Below are 23,911 nucleotides of genomic sequence, written 5' to 3'. Positions count from 1 at the left end.
GAACCGGCATTGCGGGGAGCTGCAACCAGCAAGACGACGAGCACCGGTGTGGCCGCCATTTTTTCGGAGTGATTGTTTTTGCTACAACTAGTCCAAATATTTGTTACCACCGTCTTTGATTTTTGCTACCACCTTATTTTTCGATTTTTTTGCTGGATGTATCTGGAACCACTTCAATTTTTTTTGTTACCACCACCTTTGTTTTGTGCTACCACCGTCTTCGTTTTTTGCTATCACCGTATTTGAATCTTTGCCAGATCCATCTTTTTTCCTAGAACCACTTCAAATTTGTTACCATCGTCTTTTTGTTTGCTACCACTATATCTGATTTTTGCTACCATCCCTTCTGATTTTTCTGTTGGAACCAACGAATTTATTTTGTTGTAACCAGCAAATTTGTTGCTACCACGTCGTGTGCAAACCGCTACAACGATTAATTTCAAAGAAAAGGCTGCAAACCGGAGGCCAATTTTTTGCTGGAACCGACGCTACAAATTGCTGCGTTGGGGGTGGACCAGTGAGCACTGGTGCTACAACCGGCAATCGGCTCCGGCGTGCGCGCCGACGAGCAGCTCCGACGTGCGCGCCGACGAGCGGCTCCGGCGAGCCCGCAGACGAGCGGCTCCGCGAGCTGCTAGCGAGGGCGGTCAGAGGACACGGAGTTGTACATGAACAAGGGTTTTTTTTCTCTGGATCTGACGGTTACATCTGGCTGTATCCAACGCTAGGGCGTTGACCGGCCGAAAATTTCGGCCGGTACGCGGCGCGTAGTAGTCGCCAGATAGATAGGAAGTATTTTCGGCCAGTGCGCCGGCACGTAGTAGTCGCCAGATAGATAGGAAGTTTAAAAGAAAAGAAAAAACATATGAAGACATTTCACCTTGCCACCTGCATCTTGACGGTGGAACGACCGGAGAATTCTCTCCAAAACCCTTGTGCTCGTCGACTCGTCGTCTCGTCCGTGCTCACCTCTTCGTTCCTCTCCATCTCCCCACCGGCCACCGCCATGCCTTTCGATTTCCCATGGCTCAACAAAGCCGCCTCCACCTCGACCCCAAACCCTAGCCTGAGCAAGCCCAACAATCCAAACCCCTTCCTCCCCATCCAGACCCACCTCACCTCCTTCCTCTCCTCCCTCCCCCTCCCACGGGCCATTGCGCCGCCATGGGCTCGCATCCCCTCCCCATCTTCGTCGGCGGCGCTGCCAGTCGCAGAGATCGAGGGCCGGCTCGCCGGGGTGCCCGTGTACGCTCTCGCTAACTCCGCCCAGGAATTCATGCTTGTGTCGAAAACCCACGGGGGCGGGGATGTGGGCGGAAGCGCGAGGCGTCCACCAGCGCTCGGGATGCTCTGCTTCCGGAGGGAGGACGCCGATATGCTCCTCGCACAAATGGACGACGATATGCGCGCTGGCTCCACCGTGGTACCTGTTGCGCTCAACAAGGTCAGGTGCTTGCATTTGGTTTCCATAGGTTTTGCTCGACGGAATCCTCGAATGCGATGCTCTAATGGTGTGTTTTCTAAGTAGCCTTGGCGCTGTAATCATCCTGTATGTCCAGCGACTAGCGTGCCAATTAAATTTGTAACAGTGATCGTGTCTCATGGAAGTCATGGCAGGGTGCGAATTTGATATATCTAAAATGGGGATTCATCTGTCATTTGGTCAGGGCATCACTTCCATCTGTTCACTTAAAGCTGCCTGATCGTTTGATGCCATGCTCCAAGCCTTAAGTGGGAGTATATTTCTTGGAAACCACTAGTCATGTATATCTTGAGGGCCTTGTTGTGGGTGGCATTCATGAATTAGTTTTTCTGAAAGATTTTTAATTAGTAGTTAAGGTCCTGACTCAAGTTGATTACTTGTATTTAAGCGAGTTCGCATTTCATATGAAATACTGGATTTGCAAAATTTATAAATGTTTCTAGTTTAGAAGATGCTACTTGTTTACTAGAAAGCCCATTCAGGTGTCATTAGTGTTCATTTATCTTTTGGAAATTATGTACTCCTGCTTCTGCGTTGTCACTTGTTTTCTATGTGTACCTATTTTTGGAGCATCTTATTTACATATGATATGATTTTGTTTTCAGGTTATCCAACTGAAGTCTGATGGTGTGGCATTTAGATTTCTTCCTGATCCTTCTCAGGTGGCTAATGCAATTAAGGTAACATTTGTTCGAAATAGATGGTAGTGCATGTGATTTATTAGCAAATTTGATCTTCTTATTGATTTTACCGGATCATATTATATACTCCCCTTATGTGATATTGTGAAATGTTGGTTGACCCAAGATGATATTCTTAGTGGAGTTTTAGAAAATTGCAACCGGTATTATTTTGGTCACATGATCTTGTTGTGATTATACATAAATACTTGGCCTTGTTGTTTTAACTTTTTATTTATGTATATACTCATTGGAAAGAAAAACAACCATCTGTGCTTCCATTTTTCATTGCATCCAATTATTCACTGTTTGCAACAGTTTCACTGTAGCACAAGATATGCTTCAGTGCTCCAATTTAACAATTTCTTTGAGAATTTAAGTGCGCCAAGATGCCATATAAACCCATCTAAACACTTCACCTTTGCCCCTCTTAATCGGTTTTCTATAAGATATCGAGAGCACATATCCGCATAATTCCCTGGGATACCTGGTAGACCTGTCACTTTAGTTGTTTTGCAATGTTCAAATGGGGAAGGGGCTTGGTCCTTATATTCAGCTGAGTATCTGTACCGCAAGACTAACTTTTTGTTGGGAAAACTTTGTTTACTTGCTCTAGTTATTATCCGACAGATCAAATCCATAGCATTTCCGGCACGGCTAAGTTAACTATCTGGGTGAAAACGGTATGTTTACATGTTCAATGTTCGGTACTGATTTCGGGATCCAGCAACTTATCCGTGACCTTGACTAATTTCCATGTGCTTTACTGGGTGGTTGATAGCCAGTTTCTCAACTAACAAAATGACAACGGATTTCATAGATTTCTAGACAACATTGTGAGACCATGTGACTGACAAGGCATGTTCTGTCGTTCATTCCATCTCTGCTGCTTGCCTGCTTTACGCCTCCATTGTTTCTTTCCTTGTTTTGTGCAAGTGCTACCAGACTTATGTGACAATAAGTAGCATAAAAGATAGAGGCCTTATTGGAAATAATAACATTTCATCAGTTAGTGAGAATTGTGGAGCCATTGTGAAGTAAGGTGTGTTCATTTTACATCTCCTTCTTAAAGGAATTGAACCTCTTTGTTGTCCTATTTTTTTATCTCTAATTGGAGACTACATGCACTGGTGCACTTTTTTTTTGTAACGCATTTGGGCTGATATATTTTGATTCACACTCGCATTTTGGAGCGTTTATATTGTGATGATAGTTAACCACTCATGCAATAACTTAACAGTTTAGCATTTTTATCTTGCAGTTGATGCAAGATGGAGGGGAATTTATGAATGAGGGGTTTCCAGGAGTTCCTGTTTTCCAGGTTTGAATATCCTCATCTATTTTTATAGTTCTGAATTCATGTACATGGTAGAATTTGTTGAGTAGTATCAAAGTAAGAGAACCACAGACCAAGGATGAACAAAATCAAAGTACTGTGTTTATTGATTCTTGTATCTTCTTAGGTGCACACATGCATGTTGAGATTTAATCGCAGTATTTTTTTTACCAAAAAACAGCCAACAATATTTGGGTTTAGTCATTGTTTTTTTTTGAAAAGAGGCAAAAGATTTGCCTCGTTCATTAAATAAGAAGAGCAATAGAGTTTAGTCTGCGTTACAACACGAACAGTGCCACAACAACTCGAAACAACAGTTAGACACTACTCTCGCTGTATCATTTGACCCAATTTTGTAGCACCTGCGGTGATCCAGAGCTTGGCCTCCTTGATATTGGCGAGAAGCACCGTCGTGGAGCACTCTTCTTGACGGAACACACATGCATTCCTCTCACTCCAAATGGTCCAGACGACGAGCATGGTGAGCGAGGCCATCGCTTTCCTATTGGGGATCGAATTGTCAGAGAGGCCCACCCACGAATCTTTGATGGAGCCCGATAGGTGCCACAAGGAAGTATCGATGTGTACAAGTTGGAGCGAGTCTTTGAGCAATCCCCATAGCCGGATGGAGAAGCGGCATTTGTAGAAGAGGTGGTCCATAGACTCTTGCACCCGCTTGCAAAGAGGGCAGAGGCCACGGTTAGGCCATCCACGCTTCTCCAATCTGTCCGTCGTCGATACCCTGTTTTGAATAGCCAACCAAGCGAAGAACTTTACCTTGGGTGGTGCCCAAGCCTTCCACACAGTGTATCCCATTGGGGATTGAATAGTACCATGGAATTACGCTTTATAAGCCGACTTGGCCGTATATTGCCTGCTAGGCTGCTAGCAGTGTGTTTCCAGACAATCTCATCCTCGGCATTGTCGTCAAGATGGAATCTACGGATAGTTGTCCAAAGGGTCACAAACTCACGTAAGTGATTCAGCGAAAAGGATGATGAGATGCTAATCTTGGAGACCCAAGCATCGTTGTTAAGAGCTTCACACACCTTCCAGTTTTTTCTTTTACTCCCTCCGTCCGGGTTTATTAGGCCCATAAGCCAAATTGCTAAGACCAAGAAGATGCACGCAACTAGAGATTTGGAAAATAAATCAACTTAATTTACTCCAGAAGCACCCTATTAACTAGGCCTAGTAACTAACCAGACGCATGCAATGGACGGCGTGCGCATACATCGTGCATGCATGGCCAATCAGCCAAGTCCATGCGCCAGCTCCAATGCAGCAACGCAAAAGAAGGGAGAGATTCTTCGGAAAAAACAAGTAGTTACTGCAGGGGGCCTTATAAACAGGGACAGACATGGATGGCTTAAAGGCCCAATAAACCCGGACGGAGGTAGTAGATGCCTTGTAGATGAGAGGCGCAATGTCCTTTGGCTTGCGGTCATGCACCCATGGCTTATACCAGAAAGGCATCCTTGCGCAATTACCTACGAAGATGGCCGATGAGGCATAGAACAAGGTGGAGTCCAACTCATCGCAAGGGTTTCCCATGCCCACCCAAAGCTTGGTTGGGTCTTTCCATACAAACCACAACCACCGCGGTCGAAGAGCCTGAGCAAACTCCGTGTTTAGCACACCAAGGCCACCAAGGTCCTTAGGCTGGTATACCGCATTCCAATTCACCTTGCACTTAGCACCGGTGGTTTTGTTCGTGCCCTCCAAAGAAAGGCTCTCTCAATTTTGTTCATGTTGTGCAACGTGGACGGGGGAAAGATGAGCGGTGTGATGGAGAAGATGAGTTGCGAAGAGAGCACCTACTTCACCAGGGCACAACGACCAATAGCAGTGATGTTTTGCCCATCCCAAGTGGTCAACTTGGAAGCCGCCTTGTCTTCCAGGTATTGAAAATCACCTTTCTTAGCTGCCACACCGAAAGAGGCAGCCCCAAGTATTTCAAAGGGAAAGAAGCCCGAGGCGTGGGTAGGGCGTGGAGGATGCTTGCCAAGTTGATGTGCCCTCAACGAATAGGAACCACTGAGCTCTTCTGGAAGTTTGTGGATATGTCAGTGACATTGCCCAATAAATGCAAGATTCTTTGTGCCCCTTGCGCCATCATACTCCACAGTCCCCCACCATCATCAGCACATTTATGTGCCACCATGTCACCACCATCTTGACTATGTCGTCCTATTTAAACTGCGCGATCAACTACTACATTTTATAGCATCACTCGGTAAAGAAGCTAGTTAATGCTCAATACTGTCTTGCTTCATATTAACTCCTTTCTCGTAAGAATTCCATCTTTAAGACAATTGACCTACTCGCTGACCTGCTTTTCAGTCAAGGAGCCTTGTTCTAAGGAATGATAACAAGAGATATCGGCCAGTTTTCTTTAGAAAGGTCAGGATTATCATATTCTCCTTCGTACACCTGATTATCATATTTTCTTACTTTAGTTTTTTATACTTGTCTAGGAGGACTTAGACAAGTCACTGCACCGAGCATCTAGTGACCAGCAAAAGCCTATCCCTGCTGTTAGGATTGGTGACACACAGGTGCCACATTTATTTGTTTGTTTGTTATGAATGACAATTTTGACTTCACATTTGTTGGCTCACTCTCTTTTCCAGGTTTCTTCTTTGGAGGATATCATCACATCAATGAAGGTACACAAATACCGTAACATTGTTTCAGCATATTGTTGAATTAACCATATCCTTGTTTAGATGGAAGGGGCATGACAAATACTGTAGTTAGAGACTGGAACGTAGTTTTAGACTATAGTATAGGCATGAAATTAACATGAAGTTTTTGTAATTATATGTGATCACATTGCTAGACTAGTTTTGTGACATCAGTGGACCGTTTCCTCATCTCATATCATTACTGTGCCTTTTTTCCTCCAGAATCTTGCATATGGAAGCTGTTTAATGCTTCACTTATGAATCTTTGCATGGACTTCATCAAACCTCGTTTCATTTGATTCCCTACTTCCCTTAGATGTCATATTATAACCTTACCAAAATCAGTGGTATATGCTTGCAGGATAGCTCCTCCTCGAAATGGGATGATGCCGTTTTTATTCCTCCAGGTTTCGACATCGCTATTGGCTCAGAGCCATCACACCTCAACAAGTAGATATTTCTGTACATTGAGGGTGGTCAGCTGGTATTGTCTCTGAAAATAGTTGAACATGGATATGGTAGATTGATAGTATATATGTTCATGCCCTTTACACCATGACCTGATGTGTGACTCATTTTCAAGGTTGTCATTCCCTGCGTTAGCAATACGTTCGGCAAAGTAGACCGGAAGGTGAACAAACCTCATCGAAAGTAGACCAGAAAGTAAATCGATCGTCATACCTTGTTTCTTCTATGCATAATATCGAAATTATGCATGTACTGTGCGTCGCTCACGAGTTTGGCGTCAGCAACTTTGCAGAGGCAATGTTTCCCATGTGTTCACCGTGAATGATGTGAATGGATCTAACTAGGCCAGTTGCACAAGACTCCTTTGTGCAGTCAATTTAATACTCCCTCCGATCCATGTTGTACTAAATCAGCAACAATTGACAATTAATATGGATAGAAGTGAAAATCCATGTCTGCACCCGTGCTGATGGAAAAAATTAAAACAAATACTAGAAAAATTCAGAAAAAAATTGTGCAGTAGAAAATTTGATGAATGAGGTCCGCTTCAATTTTTAAATCATTTGGACATTTGATGAGCTCTAAGCAAAAAAGACAAATTGGAGGTCTATAAAAATGTTTATTGTTCATGTATTGTTTTGGCCCGATTTGACTTTTTTGTTGCTCAGATGTCGAAATGACTTGAAATTTGAAGCGGGCCTTACATATCAAATTGTCTACTGCACAAAAAAAATTGAAATTTATTTTTTATTTTTTTTACGTTTCTTTTTTCTAACCGGGTGCAAATAAGCCTGGACACCGAAACTCCCTACTCGGATAGGAGGGAGTATAATGAACGGTAATTATGATATACAAACTTCTCCTATCTGAACAAATAATCATGAATTCAGGTTTCCTCATTTGAAATGCTGGTAGATGATAGAATGAAAGATCCATTCCATTCTTGAATTAAAAACTATATATGTTATATACAACAATATACTCCTTCCGTCCTATAATATAATAGCATTTTTTACACTATCGCTCTTATATTATAAGACGGAGGGAGTAGTAATAAAGAATTACAGACAAGTAACAAGGGAAATGATGAATCCTCACAAAGCACAAGGAGGTACTTCATTTGTTCCAAAATATTTTCCAAAATATTTGAAGTTCTAGGTTTGTCCTAAGTCAAACTTCCTTAAGTTTGACCAAATTTATAGAAAAAATTACTAATAACCACAACATCGAATATATATATATATATAGCCGGTCTATTCTGCTAATATTAGCAGAATAACTATTCTGATAACACTTCCGCACTGCACGCTCAACACAAGTGCACGTCATTGTTTGAACCAAGTGTGCTGCAGTACTCAGGCGAGTGAACTTCCCATCGCAAAAAACTGCACGCTGTGTTTTTTCGATACCATTTTTGCTTTAGTTTTTTAACCGTTTGTCAGAATGGTAATATACCGTCCAAAAGCTATGGATTAGGCGCTACTTCGTCATGTTGAACACTTTTTGAGATTCCTCACGGTTTAAGAGCAATTTTGAAAATGGGGTGGCCCACAACGAGTGGCAACGATTGTTTTTTCATGTTTTTTTCTAAATCGCTCGTCGGAATGAAGCAAATAATACACCGTTGGAAAGATATCGTCGAGGCGCATCTTTTTTATATCTATTATTTTCTCTAATTCGTTACAGTTTAAGAGAAGTTTCAAATTTACTAAATCATGGAGTTCTGTTTTTCAATTTTTTTTGAAATTTTTGGTACTGTTTTTGCTCCAGATTTTTAACCGTTTGTCGAAACGAGACGTGTAATATACCATTGAAAAGCTATGGACGAGGCGCAACTATCATATGTTGAAATGTTTTTGAGATTCCATACGGTTTTAAGTTAATTTTGAAAATCGTGTGGCGGACGACGAGTGGCAGCGACCGTTTTTCACAAATTTTTTACAAACCGATGGTTGGAATGATTCAAACAATACGCCATTGGAAAGATATCGACGGGGCACAACTTTTTCATGTAGAACACTCTCCTAATTCTCTACGGTTTAAGAGGAATTTTAAATTTACGAAAATGCGGACACTCTGTTTTTCGCGACACCCAAATCGACGTGCGTACTTCATCCGACTGAAAACCGCACTACATCGGACGAAAAACCGCACTGCATCAGACGGGTAAGAGAACTGCATGGTTTCTTTTATTCAAACGCAATTTTTTCAAGGACGAGAAAGTAGAGTGCACTTCACATCGGGTGTAAATGAATCACAACACTATCAAGAAGTGAACCACATTACTTTTCTTCGCTTCCATAACAATTTTTTTGCACTTACGGGGTGAACAACATCATACGACCGACCGCACAGCTTCACAGTGAAAACCGCACTACAATAGACGGGCAACTGAACTTCATGATTTTTTTGTCAGACGTAAATTTTCCAAGTTGACGAAGTGGAGTGCGCTTCACATCAAACGAGAGTGAACCGCAACACTATCGAGAAGTGAACTGCCATACTTTTTTGTCGTTTCTGTAACATATTTTCTCAGCTTCATATTTTTTTGGGGGGTCAACCGCAAGACAACCGAAAGTGAACCACAACACTAGCAGAAGTGAGCCGCAACACAAACGGAAATGAACCATATTATTTCTTGAATGGAACAAGAGTATCTCATATTGAGGAAAAGTAAAGCGCAACACAAATTGAAGAGAACCACATTACTTTTGCAAAGTTAACTGCGACACCAACCTAATTATATACTATGTCCATACAATTTTGCAAAAATAATTTCTCCAAAAATAATAAAAAGTGAACCCCCCTGTACAATTTTTTTACAAGGTGAGCACCTCTGTACCATGCATTGTGCTGCAAATGTAAACATACATTTTCCGTACAAGGCGAACTCCTTTGTACTCATGTGGGAACAGCACGCTGGCACCAGCCGGACTACATCATTTGAGCTTTGCATGATCTAATAAAAAATATTACAAGGCCAACCGCATTTTTTTCATGGAGTGAACCTCACTGAAGCGAACCGCTCTGTCCCATACTACCAGCAGTCATTTTCTTTGTGTCTTTTTTGCTTTGCATCACAAAGGAACATATAGTGAACCGCAGCAGATAGAGGAGCAAACCTATCCAAGAGACAGTGAATTCTTCCTACAAGTAAATATGAACTTCTAGTTCCCTAGGAAATTACAAAAACAGTGAACTGCATTTGCACTTTGATTTCTCCTCCAAAAACAACAAAAACAGTGTACTGCACACGGCAAATCTCGTCGTCGTGGGGGTGAGCCACCGGGGTGGATGCGTCATGGAAAGAGAGCAACTAAAAAAACTTAGCGAGCTTAAAAAAATAATTCAAAATGAACTGCAATCAGGCTCTTGCAGGCACTGCTCCACGGCGGATGAAGTCGAACAGAGAGAGGGACTCATCTGGGACAATCAGGGGCTCTTCTCATGCACTGCGGGGGAGGAGAAGAACTAGAGAGGGGGTCAGGGCAGAGGCTGGTCGCGCTGTCGGGAGCAGATGCCCTATAGCTCGTCACAGGAGGAGCCGAGCACTGCAACGCCTGCGTAACCGCACCATGGGCCCGGCGCTCGCGAACTGCGCGCTGAGGTGGTAGGCGGTGGTGTCCTCCCAGTGGAGTAGTCCAGCAGGCTAAAGTACGGGGCCCGACGCGGCGCTGTCGGCAGTGCTTCTAGGATAGAGGAGGGGAGGTGCAAGAGGAGGGGAAGGCAGCTGCAGCTGCCGGAGGAGGAGGTGAGGTGGAAGAAGGGGACAGAGGAGAGGGTCGATCTCATCGCCGGCCAGAAGAAGGAAGCGGCGACAGAACTTGGCAAGATGGGGTCACCGGTTCCTAGCAGATCAGCGGGGGTCTGTGGCGACCCGACCCGAATGGATCAAGTCTACTGTGCTCGGGTGTCATCCCTGGATCACTAATGCTGACACCACACAGTACATCGAAGGATTTATAGCAGAGTGGCAATCACACACTTATTACAACGTTGTCTCAAAGAGAACTTATTACAATAAACATGGCTTAAGGCCATCTAATAATGATAATAGCGGAAGACTTGGAAGATAAATGGGTCCATCAACTCCAACGGCATCACTGAGTATAGGACCACAACCTAAAACACCTCAATCGTCGTCTGAAAAGTCTGCAACATGAGAAGTTGCAGCCCAAAAACGGGTCAGCACATGGAATATGCTGGCAAAGTAACACATAGAGAATAATGGAATGAAACAACTATACTACATGCATATTTGGCTGGTGGAAAGCTCTATGGTTACAGTTTTGCGTAAAGCCAATTTTTCCCTACTGCAAAGGAATAAGTTTATTTAACTATCATGGTGGTTGTTAAACATTGAGAATGGTTGACAGCACTCTCAATCCCAATTAGAAATAATTAAAACCCAACAACATTAATTAGAAGTAACATGTTGAGATTCACATGATATTCAAGTACTAGATACTCAAGATGTCCATAATTGGGGACACGGCTAATCATGATTAGTTTGTACACTCTGCAGAGGTTTGCGCACTTTTCCCCACAAGACTCGATCGCCTCCGCTTGGTTTCTCGCACTACAGGGTGTTTGAGAAGACGGATGACCGAGACACAGTCTTTCAGAAGCGCTAGCACCTTACGATGGGTAGACCGGTACACCTACATCCCCTACATCTGCTAGTCTACCACTTTAAGAGTTCGCACAACTTAGTCAACTATGCCAGAGCCCATAATGGCTTGTGGCTGCACACGGAAGTTTCTAGCATGAAAGATCTTACGATCCCCTTTGAGCCTGGGTGGCGGTCCAAAAAAAACAGGCAAGTCCTGATAGACATCAGGTGCCTCAATCCACCCAGATGTGTGTTTAAGTTGCCACCTTAGATAAACCATTAAAATTATCAACTCACATCTGTCATGGATATCACTCACCCAATCCACGTCTACTAGCATAGCATGGCATAATAAGCAAACGTAGAAGTAACTCCCAAAGGTTTCATAATAATACAGGTAATAGGTACTACCTCATCTACTTCCCATCCCACAATTTATTTAGATCCTAATCATGCAATGTGTGAGGATTGATCTAATGCAATAAAACTGGGTTGTAGAAAAGGTATGATCAAAATGTTACTTGCCTTGCTGATGATCCGCGAGACCTAGGGTTTCGAAGTAACAAGCGGCGCAATCCGGGTGATCTATCGCAGACAAACAACAAGCATACTATAAGTACTCATCTAAAGCACAGGTAAAACTCGAACAAGAGATCGAACCAGGTAGTTCAACTTAAGAACTCCGGTTGCAAAGAAAGAACGAACCGAACAAAGAAACAGAAAACAAACGGCGGAAGAAACAACTCGGTTCTAGCAAGTTGAAACTAGGTCAAATTTTACTGTAGCAAAAGCTTGTTCAAGTTGATTAGACGGAACGACGGTTTCGAAACGAAACTCCAGGCGCTTGAATCACCTGATTCCGATAAACGAGCGAGAAGATAAACTAGAACGAAGATCGGATCTAAGATCACGATCGCGGAATAAATCCGATGAGAAGAAAAAGACGAACGGTTAAACGGACGGACGTTCATTAACCTAGAAGAATCCGGTGATCACGTTCGTTAGGACGAACGGTCCGGCGAACGATCTCTAGGCAACTAAATCGGAAAAGAAAACGAATCCGATCTAGGGTTTCGGAAAAGAAAACCGAACGAAAAACCGATCTAGAAAACCGGAGCGGTTTAGAGAAGAACCGGAAAGAAAATGAATCGGAAGAGAAGAAAAGAATCGGAACGATTAGAAGAAAATGATCCGAGGAAAAGAGACGCGGGGCAACCTCGGCGAGGTCTCCAGCGAGGGGCTCCGGCGGCGTGGCGTAGGGCGGCAGCGTGGGAAAGGTGCGGCGGCGGCGCTAGGGCACAAGGGCGGCGGCGCGGGTGTGGGGTGGCGCGGCTAGAGGCGGCGGCGGCTTGGGGCTGCACGCTGCTGCTTGCTGCGGCTTAGGAGGAGAGGGCTTGGGATTTGATGTGATGGGTTTAGAGGGGGGGGGGTGTTGGGGTATTTATATTGGGGAGGGGAGAGGTTACTTGGGGTAGGGGGCAAGGAATTAGACTAGGAATAGGAATAGGAAAACGAAACAAAGGAAAAAAAAGAAAAGGGGCTACGGTGGCCAGAGTCCCGCTGGGACTCGGCTTCGAGCGAAGGCGGCGGCGCTGCCTGCCTGGCGCGCGCGCGGCTGGGAGGAGGCTGGCTGGCTGGGCCTTTGGCCCGGCTGGCCTGCAGACTTTTTTTTAAACGGTTTCGCGCGCAGAAAAACACAGAAAAGAAAATCTAAACGAGCTCCAAAATTACTAAAGTAAATTTTCCCCGACTCCTAAAAATGAGTCGAACAAAATGAACTTTTCTCCGGGCCTAAAATGCAATTTTTGAAAACACGCATTTTCCCTATCCAAATAAAAAGCAAATAAAACTCCGGCAAAACCAAAAATTGATCTATTGATTAAATCTTCATTTTTCCTAAATTTGGGAAAGTCATATTATTCCCTCTCTCATATTTTGATATTGGAAAAATAATTGAAGATGAAATAAATAAATCAAATGATCCTCTTTTCAAATTCGAGAAAACTCTCAAATATGAAAATAACGAAATCTCCAACTCTCTCCGAAGGTCCTTGAGTTGCGTGAAATTTCTAGGATCAACCAAAATGCATGAAAATATGCTATGCATGATGATCTAGTGTATAACATTCCAAATTGAAAATTTGGGATGTTACAAACCTACCCCCCTTAAGGTGAATCTCGCCCTCGAGATTCGGGTTGGCTAGAAAATAGGTGAGGGTGGTCCTTGAGCAAATCTTCTTCTCTCTCCCAGGTTGCTTCATCCTCTGAATGGCGGTTCCACTGAACTTTGCAAAATTTGATAACCTTGCTGCGAGTAACTCTACTGGCATAATCGAGAATCTTGACTGGCTTCTCCTCGTATGTTAAGTCGTCCTTCAACTGAATTGCTTCCAGCGGCACTGTATCTCTTAGCGGTATCTCTGCCATCTCGGCATGACATCTCTTCAGCTGAGAAACATGGAATACATCATGAACTCCTGACAGTCCCTCTGGTAATTCCAACTTATAAGCGACTTCTCCCATACGTTGCAAGATCCTATACGGTCCAACGAAACGCGGTGATAACTTTCCCTTAACTCCAAAGCGCTTAACTCCTCGAAGTGGGGATACTCGGAGATAAACTCTGTCTCCGGTTTCGTAAACTGTCTCCTTGCGTTTAGAATCTGCGTAGCTCTTCTGCCTGGACTGGGCTACCTTGAGCCTATCGCGAATCAACTTAACTTTCCGTTCAGACTCCTTAATCAAATCTGGTCCAAAGAACTGACGGTCTCCAACTTCGTCCCATGACAACGGTGTCCTGCACCTTCTTCTGTATAAAGCTTCGAAAGGTGCCATCTTCAAACTGGTTTGGTAACTGTTGTTATAAGAAAACTCCGCATACGGCAAGTTATCGTCCCAACTAGATCCATAATCTAGTGCACAAGCTCTCAGCATATCTTCCAAAATCTGATTGACTCTCTCAGTCTGTCCATCTGTCTGCGGATGAAAAGCTGTGCTGAACTCTAGTCTGGTTCCTAAAGTTTCATGCAACTGATTCCAAAATTTTGAGGTAAACTGGGTTCCTCTATCTGATATGATACTCCTCGGAACTCCATGCAAACAAATGATCCTATTCATGTATATCTTTGCCAACTTAGCACTGGTGTAAGTGGTCTTAACTGGAATAAAATGTGCTACCTTCGTCAAACGATCAACTACTACCCATATCGAGTCGTAGCCTGCTTTTGTCCTGGGTAGTCCTGTGATAAAATCCATGCCTATCTTATCCCACTTCCACTCGGGTATCAGCAATGGTTGTAACAATCCTGTTGGCTTCTGATGTTCTGCTTTTACTCTCTGACATACATCACAAACTGCTACATATGCTGCAATATCCTTCTTCATTCCGGTCCACCAGAATGTTTCCTTCAAATCCAAATACATCTTGGTATTCCCTGGGTGAATCAAATACGGTGAATCATGTGCCTCCTGCAAAATCAACTTCCTGATCTCCGGGTCATTGGGCACATAAACACGGTCCTCAAACCATAAGATATCGTGCTCATCCTCACGAAATCCCTTTGCTTTTCCTTTGCTCAATTTCTCTTTTATAGCAGCAATCTCCTTGTCAGATTTCTGAGCTTCTCTGATCTTATCCATCAATGTTGACTGAATCTCCAATGCTGCTACATAGCCTCTCGGAACTATTTCCAAACATAGCTCACGATGGTTTTCTGCTAACTCCTTGGGTACTTCTCCCGTCATTAAAGTATTGACATGGCTCTTACAGCTCAATGCGTCAGCTACTACATTAGCTTTTCCGGGATGGTAATGCAATCTCATGTCATAATCCTTGATGAGCTCCAACCATCTCCTCTGTCTGAGGTTCAACTCCTTCTGCGTGAAAATGTACTTCAAACTCTTGTGATCCGTGTACACTTCACAATGATTTCCAATGAGGAAATGTCTCCACGTCTTCAATGCATGCACTACGGCTGCTAACTCCAAATCATGCGTGGCATAATTCAACTCATGAGGCTTCAGTTGCCGTGAAGCATACGAAACAACTCTTCCTTCCTGCATAAGCACTGCTCCAAGTCCTCGACGTGAAGCGTCGCAATACACCTCATAATCCTTGGTCTGATCTGGCAAAATCAACACTGGTGAGGTAACCAAACGTTTCTTCAATTCCTGGAAACTAGCCTCACACTCCTCAGTCCATTTGAACTTAGTATCCTTCTTCAACAACTCCGTCATAGGCTTTGCAATATTTGAAAAGTTCTCAATGAATCTCCGGTAGTATCCTGCGAGTCCCAGAAAACTCTGGATCTCTCCAACTGTCGTTGGTGATTCCCATTCGGTTACGGTCTCAACCTTAGTGGGGTCAACTGCTATACCTTCTCCGGATATAACGTGTCCGAGGAATCCAACTTCCTTTAACCAAAACTCACATTTGCTGAATTTGGCGTATAACCGATGTTCCCTTAGTTTCTCCAAAACCAAACGCAAATGTTCCTTATGCTCCTCTTCATTCTTTGAATAAACCAGGATGTCATCAATGAACACTACGACGAACTTATCCAAAAACTCCATAAACACTTTGTTCATCAGGTTCATAAAATAGGCAGGTGCGTTAGTCAATCCAAATGACATAACGGTATACTCATACAGTCCATATCTCGTGGTGAATGCTGTCTTAGGTATGTCCTGCTCTCGAATCTTCAACTGATGGTACCCTGATCGCAAATCGATCTTGGAAAACACTTTAGCTCCTTGCAACCGATCAAACAGATCGTTGATCATAGGCAGTGGGTACTTGTTCTTGATGGTCACTTCATTCAATCCCCGATAATCTACAACCATCCTTAATGATCCATCCTTCTTTTCCACTAGAAGTACGGGTGATCCCCAAGGTGAAGAACTTGGGCGAATGTAACCTTTATCCAATAACTCCTTAATCTGATTCTTAATTTCCACCAAATCCTTTGCTGGCATCCGGTACGGTCGCTTCGATATTGGGCCTGTACCTGGAAATAACTCAATCAAAAACTCAATGTCTCTATCCGGTGGCATGCCTAGTAATTCCTCAGGAAATACATCAGGAAAATCCTTTACCACTGGTACTTCCTCCTGCACAACTCCTGATAAGGAATTTACTTGTGTCCTGTTTGGCACATGCCGGGATACATACTTGATCCTTCTTCCTTCTGGTGTGGTAAGCAAAATTGACTTACTCGCGCAATCGATGTTTCCTCCATACATCGACTACCAATCCATGCCTAATATCACATCCAATCCTTGAGATTCCAATACTATTAGGTCTGAGGGAAACACATAGTTACCAATCCTTAATGGTAACCGATCACACCATCGTCTAGCCATAAACTCCGCTCCTGGTGAGCTTACTAACATGGGTGACCTAAGGGCTTGGGTTGGAGGCATCTGAGGGTTTAGAAGAGACAAGAATTGAGAATAGAGGGGTCTAAAGGGAAAACACTACCCCAATGCACATGAGCAAATGCACACAAAATCACTTCATTCAATCAAACAAGGGCTTACAAACGGTCTAACTATCGCAAAAGTGCTCGATTATAATGTTTACATGTGGGAATACTACTACTATCTGGTGGTCATCTAGAAATTTGAACCGATGGAGGACTCCATGATATCTGCTCCAACTTCGTCTTCAAAGTCGGGTTCACTTGGATCCGAATCGGTGTCGTCGATGATAATGTAGTTGTCTGGACATGCGACGTACTCGTCTTCCTCCTGGGATGCTAACTTCCTCTTGAGTTCTTCAATCTCCTGCTTAAGATCGCCATTGTGCCTTGCTAGAGCTACGATCTCATCCATGTAGTCCTTGCGTGTAGACTTCAGTTCTCCTTCTAGCTCGATGATCCTTTCCTTCGCATTCTTCAACTCTATCATATCATTGCACATCTGGTTTTCGTGGCGTCGAATGTGATGGTTTAACTCCTGGATGAAAGATGCAATGGATCTATCCTTCTTGGTGCTGACTAACTCCCATTGTTCATCTCGGCGTCCGCAAATCTGGTAGATAGTGTCCTTGAGGTCTTCTTGGTAAACTTCTCCAATGCGTCCTATGGTGATATGAGCTGCCATGCTCCTTCCCAGACTCCAGGTTGGTGCATTGAAAACACTATCTATGGGCTTCGTGATTGGCGCGAATGTCCTTCCCGGAATGTGAGCTTGAATCTTCCAGCGCTCCTCTTCAGGCAGAGTGGCATTGAAGGTTCCCGTGAAGCTTGGTAATCCAATGTTCAGGTACTTGGTGACTTCCTTCAAGTGCAATCCAAAAGGTGTGCCTTCATCCGGTTGAGCGTACTTAATCTTCGCGTGCGTCATCCTAAAAGAGTAGAAAAGATGAGGAGTTAGAAAATGAGAAGAGAATGGTGATCTATGGCTTTAAATTAGTGGTCGTGTCCTACAGTCAGCGTGTGCTCTGATACCATCTCTGTGGCGACCCGACCCGAATGGATCAAGTCTACTATGCTCGGGTGTCATCCCTGGATCAGTAATGCTGACACCACACAGTACATCGAAGGATTTATAGCAGAGTGGCAATCACACACTTATTACAACGTTGTCTCAAAGAGAACTTATTACAATAAACATGGCTTAAGGCCATCTAATAATGATAACAGTGGAAGACTTGGAAGATAAATGGGTCCATCAACTCCAACGACATCACTGAGTATAGGACCATAACCTAAAACACCTCAATCGTCGTCTGAAAAGTCTGCAACATGAGAAGTTGCAGCCCGAAAATGGGTCAGCACATGGAATATGCTGGCAAAGTAACACATAGAGAATAATGGAATGAAACAGCTATACTACATGCATATTTGGCTGGTGGAAAGCTCTATGGTTACAGTTTTGCGTAAAGCCAATTTTTCCCTACTGCAAAGGAATAAGTTTATTTAACTATCATGGTGGTTGTTAAACATTGAGAATGGTTGACAGCATTCTCAATCCCAATTAAAAATAATTAAAACCCAACAACATTAATTAGAAGTAACATGTTGAGATTCACATGATATTCAAGTACTAGATACTCAAGATGTCCATAATTGGGGACACGGCTAATCATGATTAGTTTGTACACTCTGCAGAGGTTTGCGCACTTTTCCCCACAAGACTCGATCGCCTCCGCTTGGTTTCTCGCACTACAGGGTGTTTGACAAGACGGATGACCGAGACACAGTCTTTCAGAAGCGCTAGCACCTTACGATGGGTTGACCGGTACACCTACATCCCCTACATCTGCTAGTCTACCACTGTGAGAGTTCGCACAACTTAGTCAACTATGCCAGAGCCCATAATGGCTTGTGGCTGCACACGGAAGTTTCTAGCATGAAAGATCTTATGATCCCCTTTGAGCCTGGGTGGCGATCCAAAAAAACAGGCAAGTCCTGATAGACATCAGGTGCCTCAATCCACCCAGATGTGTGTTTAAGTTGCCACCTTAGATAAACCATTAAAATTATCAACTCACATCTGTCATGGATATCACTCACCCAATCCACGTCTACTAGCATAGCATGGCATAATAAGCAAACGTAGAAGTAACTCCCAAAGGTTTCATAATAATACAGGTAATAGGTACTACCTCATCTACTTCCCATCCCACAATTTATTTAGATCCTAATCATGCAATGTGTGAGGATTGATCTAATGCAATAAAACTGGGTTGTAGAAAAGGTATGATCAAAATGTTACATGCCTTGCTGATGATCCGTGAGACCTAGGGTTTCGAAGTAACAAGCGGCGCAATCCGGGTGATCTATCGCAGACAAACAACAAGCATACTATAAGTACTCATCTAAAGCACAGGTAAAACTCGAACAAGAGATCGAACCAGGTAGTTCAACTTAAGAACTCCGGTTGCAAAGAAAGAACGAACCGAACAAAGAAACAGAAAACAAACGGCGGAAGAAACAACTCGGTTCTAGCAAGTTGAAACTAGGTCAAATTTTACTGTAGCAAAAGCTTGTTCAAGTTGATTAGACGGAACGGCGGTTTCAAAACGAAACTACAGGCGCTTGAATCACTTGATTCCGATAAACGAGCGAGAAGATAAACTAGAACGAAGATCGGATCTGAGATCACGATCGCGGAATAAATTCGACGAGAAGAAAAAGACGAACGGTTAAACGAACAGACGTTCGTTAACCTAGAAGAATCCGGTGATCACGTTCGTTAGGATGAACGGTCCGGCGAACGATCTCTAGGCAACTAAATCGGAAAAGAAAACGAATCCGATCTAGGGTTTCGGAAAAGAAAACCGAACGAAAAACCGATCTAGAAAACCGGAATGGTTTAGAGAAGAACCAGAAAGAAAACGAATCGGAAGAGAAGAAAAGAATCGGAACGATTAGAAGAAAACGATCCGAGGAAAAGAGACGCGAGGCAACCTCGGCGAGGTCTCCGACGGTGTGGCGTAGGGCGGCGGCGTGGGCAAGGTGCGGCGGCGGCGCTAGGGCACAAGGGCGGCGGCGCGGGTGTGGGGTGGCGCGGTTAGAGGCGGCGGCGGCTTGGGGCTGCACGCTGCTGCTTGCTGCGGCTTAGGGGGAGAGGGCTTGGGATTTGATGTGATGGGTTTAGAGGGGGGGGGGGTGTTGGGGTATTTATATTGGGGAGGGGAGAGGTTACTTGGGGTAGGGGCAAGGAATTAGACTAGGAATAGGAATAGGAAAATGAAACAAAGGAAAAAAAAGGGGCTACGGTGGCCAGAGTCCCGCTGGGACTCGGCTTCGAGCGAAGGCGGCGGCGCTGCCTGCCTGGCGCGCGCACGCGGCTGGGAGGAGGCCGGCTGGCTGGGCCTTTGGCCCGGCTGGCCTGCAGACTTTTTTTTAAACGGTTTCGCGCGCAGAAAAACACAAAAAAGAAAATCTAAACGAGCTCCAAAATTACTAAAGTAAATTTTCCCCGACTCCTAAAAATGAGTCGAACAAAATGAACTTTTCTCCGGGCCTAAAATGCAATTTTTGAAAACACGCATTTTTCCCTATCCAAATAAAAAGCAAATAAAACTCCGGCAAAACCAACAATTGATCTATTGATTAAATCTTCATTTTTCCTAAATTTGGGAAAGTCATATTATTCCCTCTCTCATATTTTGATATTGGAAAAATAATTGAAGATGAAATAAATAAATCAAATGATCCTCTTTTCAAATTCGAGAAAACTCTCAAATATGAAAATAACGAAATCTCCAACTCTCTCCGAAGGTCCTTGAGTTGCGTGAAATTTCTAGGATCAACCAAAATGCATGAAAATATGCTATGCATGATGATCTAGTGTGTAACATTCCAAATTGAAAATTTGGGATGTTACATTGGAGGAGCTACACGTGTGCCCGCTGTCGGTGTCAAAACCGGCGGATCTCGGGTAGGGGGTCCCGAACTGTGCGTCTAAGGCAGATGGTTACAGGAGGCAGGGGACACAATGTTTACCCAGGTTCGGGCCCTCTCGATGGAGGTAATACCCTACTTCCTACTTGATTGATCTTGATGATATGAGTATTACAAGAGTTGATCTACCACAAGATCGTAGAGGCTAAACCCTAGAAGCTAGCCTATGATCATGATTGTTGTTGTCCTACGGACTAAACCCTCCGGTTTATATAGACACCGGAGGGGGCTAGGGTTACATAGAGTCGGTTACAAGGGACGAGATCTACATATCCGAACTACCAAGCTTGCCTTCCACGCAATGGAGAGTCCCACCCGGACACGGGACGAAGTCTTCAATCTTGTATCTCCATAGTCCAACAGTCCGGCCAAAGCATATAGTCCGGCAGTCCGAGGACCCCCTAATCCAGGACTCCCTCAGCAGCCCCTGAACCAGGCTTCAATGACGATGAGTCTGGCACGCAGATTGTCTTCGGCATTGCAAGGCGGGTTCCTCCTCCGAATACTCCATAGAAGGATTTGAACAGAAGGATAGTGTCCGGCTTTGCAAAACAAATTCCACATACCACCGTAGAGAGTATAATATTTCCACAAATCTAATCCGCTGACGACTTTTCATAACGTGACATCACGCCATGGCCCAGTCATTATTCGAACCGTTTTTCTCAACCAGCTACTACACGTATTGCGAGGCGGTTTTCTTGGCACGTCTTGTCGAAGCAGAGATTGTGTCCCCTTATCACGGGATTCTCATCAATATGGGTGTGGGTAACCCAACCACACCATCAATCATGGCGCTTGGGGAATAAGTGAATTTACCAGGCAAGTGGGGAGGCGCATAATTTCTTCCGCCTTTATAAAGGGACAAGGGTTCCACCTTTTTACCCACGCCTTCTTCTCCCCTGCCCATCCATTCTCGCGCACTCGAGCTCCAGTGACCAAGTTCGCATTTTCTCCGCAAAACCACTCCAAATATGTCTGGAGCGGGAGGCAAGTGGATGTCCTCCTCCGTTACAGAGGAGAACGTTACGAAGCTCCAGGAAGCTGGATACCTGGCCGCAGATATCGCGCACTGGCTCCCAGTCACGGGGCAGATCATCCCTACCCCCGAACCCCATGAAAGGGTCGTATTCCTCACCCATTTCATCCGCAGGCTGGGATTTCGCCTCCACCCATTCGTCCGCGGACCCATGTTCTACAACGGGCTGGACTTCCACGATCTGGCCCCCAATTTCATCCTCAACTTCTCGGCGTTCATCGTCATGTGCGAAGCCTTCCTCCGCATCAAGCCCACTTCGGCCTGTGGCTGAAGACCTTCAATGTTAAACCGAAGGTGGTGATCGGCCAACAAGCGGAGTGCGGAAGCGCTATGGTGGGCAAGATGCCCAACGTCACCTGGCTTGAAGGCTCCTATGTGGAGACCGTGAAGGGGTGGCAATCGGGGTGGTTCTACATCACCGAGCCACGCGACACCAACTGGGTAGCGGCCCCCGAATTCTGATCCGGCATCCCCATGCGGCTCACCTCCTGGAAAGAGAAGGGCCTATCCCGGGGTTCATTGGTGGAGCTGACCGGACTTCAGAACTGTGTTAAAAACATGATAAGCAAGAAGATCAAGCTTGTCAATGTGGTCCAGGTCATGCTCCTCCGCCGGATCCTCCCGTGTCAAAGACGGGCATTCAATATGTGGGAATTCGACCCGGTTAAGCACCAGACTCTGCGAGAGCTCTTCGACACAACACACCAGGACATCTGGAGGGTGCTGTTCAAGTTTGCCGAGGTACCTCCTCCCCTTACCGAGGATCGTGGACTCAGCGCAAAGCGCCCTGCCAATCCGGTAAGCACCTTATATCTCATAAGATGTTTTCTTTTCCCAGTACAATCATGCGGGGGATCTAAACCTCCACGCCATTTAACAGGAGTGGGTCGCGACAGCGGAGCAGATGGACTGTCCGGCCCCACTGCCCGAGGATCCAGCAAGTGTTCTCATAACGGAGATGCTGGTTCCGGCGCCCTATGAGGCGCCAAAGAAGAATGCCAAGAAGAAGGCCACGGGGACCAGAAAAGGTCTTCGGCGCAAGGTCGTATCGGACTCATCGTCTGATAACACCGAGGCGCCCTCCTCCCACGAAAACGAGGAGGAGGAAGAAGAAAGTTCTCCCCCCCAGCCGGGGGAGACAAGAAAAGGAAGGCCGCCCCGTCAGGGGAGGTCGAAGGGTCCAAGAAGGGAAGGACTCTCCTTCCGGACCGCTCCGCAGCGGCCGCATTTAGCGACGAGGAGTGGTTACCCAGGGACAAGCCCCTGGCGAAGTCGTAAGTATCCAGATACCTTAACAGTTCTCGGTATGTTTTGTTTTACTGCTTCTTATCATGCAGTCCCTCCAAAGCCCAAATTAACGTATCCTCTTCGGACGGGTCTTTGGGCCTGTCGGAGATGAACAACGATTCACTCCCGACCGCCTCCTCCGCCCGCCCTACGAACGACGCTGAGGTGTTGTCTCAAAGGGTACTGAACCAAGGGGAGACAGTTTCAGAGGAGCCCCAAAGCGAAACTCCGGACGCTTGGCGCAAGAGGGGCAAGACTCCCATGGGCTCTAATGCCGGGGGCAGCAAGTCTAGCCTCCAACCGAATACTGCGCCGGAACCTACAGTGGTTCCGGGCTCTGTCAGGCGACCCGTCACTAAGGGGGGCAAGCCTTCTGTGCCGATGGCCTCCGTCCACCCAGAGGCATCGAACAATTTTCTGGAAGCGCTTCGTGGCGCTTCCATTGACGTAGAGCATCGCACTATCATGAGTGCGGCGGTCGAGAAAGTCCGGTCCACCAAAAGCGGACTAACTGAAGCCTGTGCCAGCCTCCTAACAGGCTTTGAGGTAAGTAATCAAATTATAAGAAAATGTTACCGCACAAATAGTAGCCCCTGATGCTCTATTTGGTGTTCGGAAAGAAAGGCCGAACAGAGGATCAAATAATCACAGGAGTCTAACCAGAATATATTTATGTGAATAAGCAGGCTTCACTGCTGGCCGCTGCCGCTCGCACGGCGGAGGTCTCGGCACTGAAGCGGGTCCTTGAGCGGTCCGAGGAAGAGCTCGGCCTTACCAAGAGGCGACTCGAAGAGAACAAAGGTAAGTAATACCTCGCCTGTTTATTGATAAATAAGAAGGAAAGTGGTTGTTAGATCACAGGATCGTCATGAATTTTGCTAGGGGCCACGACCGAAGTGGCGACCC

General features: G+C 45.1%; 1 protein-coding gene across 1 annotated transcript; it reads left to right on the top strand.

The window, feature by feature from the left end:
* The first annotated feature begins 900 nt into the window (after positions 1 to 900).
* Positions 901 to 6,792, top strand: LOC125544771 (protein TIC 22-like, chloroplastic). The gene is made up of 7 exons (XM_087547522.1): positions 901 to 1,444; positions 2,089 to 2,163; positions 3,425 to 3,484; positions 5,843 to 5,902; positions 5,977 to 6,057; positions 6,133 to 6,168; positions 6,548 to 6,792. The coding sequence occupies exons 1-7, from the start codon at positions 1,007 to 1,009 to the stop codon at positions 6,638 to 6,640; spliced, it is 843 nt and encodes a 280-aa protein (XP_087403648.1). The 5' UTR covers positions 901 to 1,006; the 3' UTR covers positions 6,641 to 6,792.
* Positions 6,793 to 23,911: the final 17,119 nt, after the last annotated feature.

The sequence above is a fragment of the Triticum urartu genome, chromosome 3A (assembly GCF_056163025.1).
Source record: "Triticum urartu cultivar PI428250 chromosome 3A, HENAU_Tu73, whole genome shotgun sequence".
Classification (NCBI taxonomy): Eukaryota; Viridiplantae; Streptophyta; class Magnoliopsida; order Poales; family Poaceae; genus Triticum; species Triticum urartu.
Note: the sequence above shows the minus strand (reverse complement) of the source record. Positions and strands in the feature narration are given on the sequence as shown.

Coding starts and splice junctions, on each gene's coding strand:
- LOC125544771 (XM_087547522.1), top strand. CDS start 1,007: ATGCCTTTCGATTTCCCATGGCTCAACAAAGCCGCCTCCACCTCGACC. Junction 2,164..3,424: donor AGGTGGCTAATGCAATTAAG/GTAACATTTGTT, acceptor TTTATCTTGCAG/TTGATGCAAGATGGAGGGGA. Junction 5,903..5,976: donor GGCCAGTTTTCTTTAGAAAG/GTCAGGATTATC, acceptor ATACTTGTCTAG/GAGGACTTAGACAAGTCACT.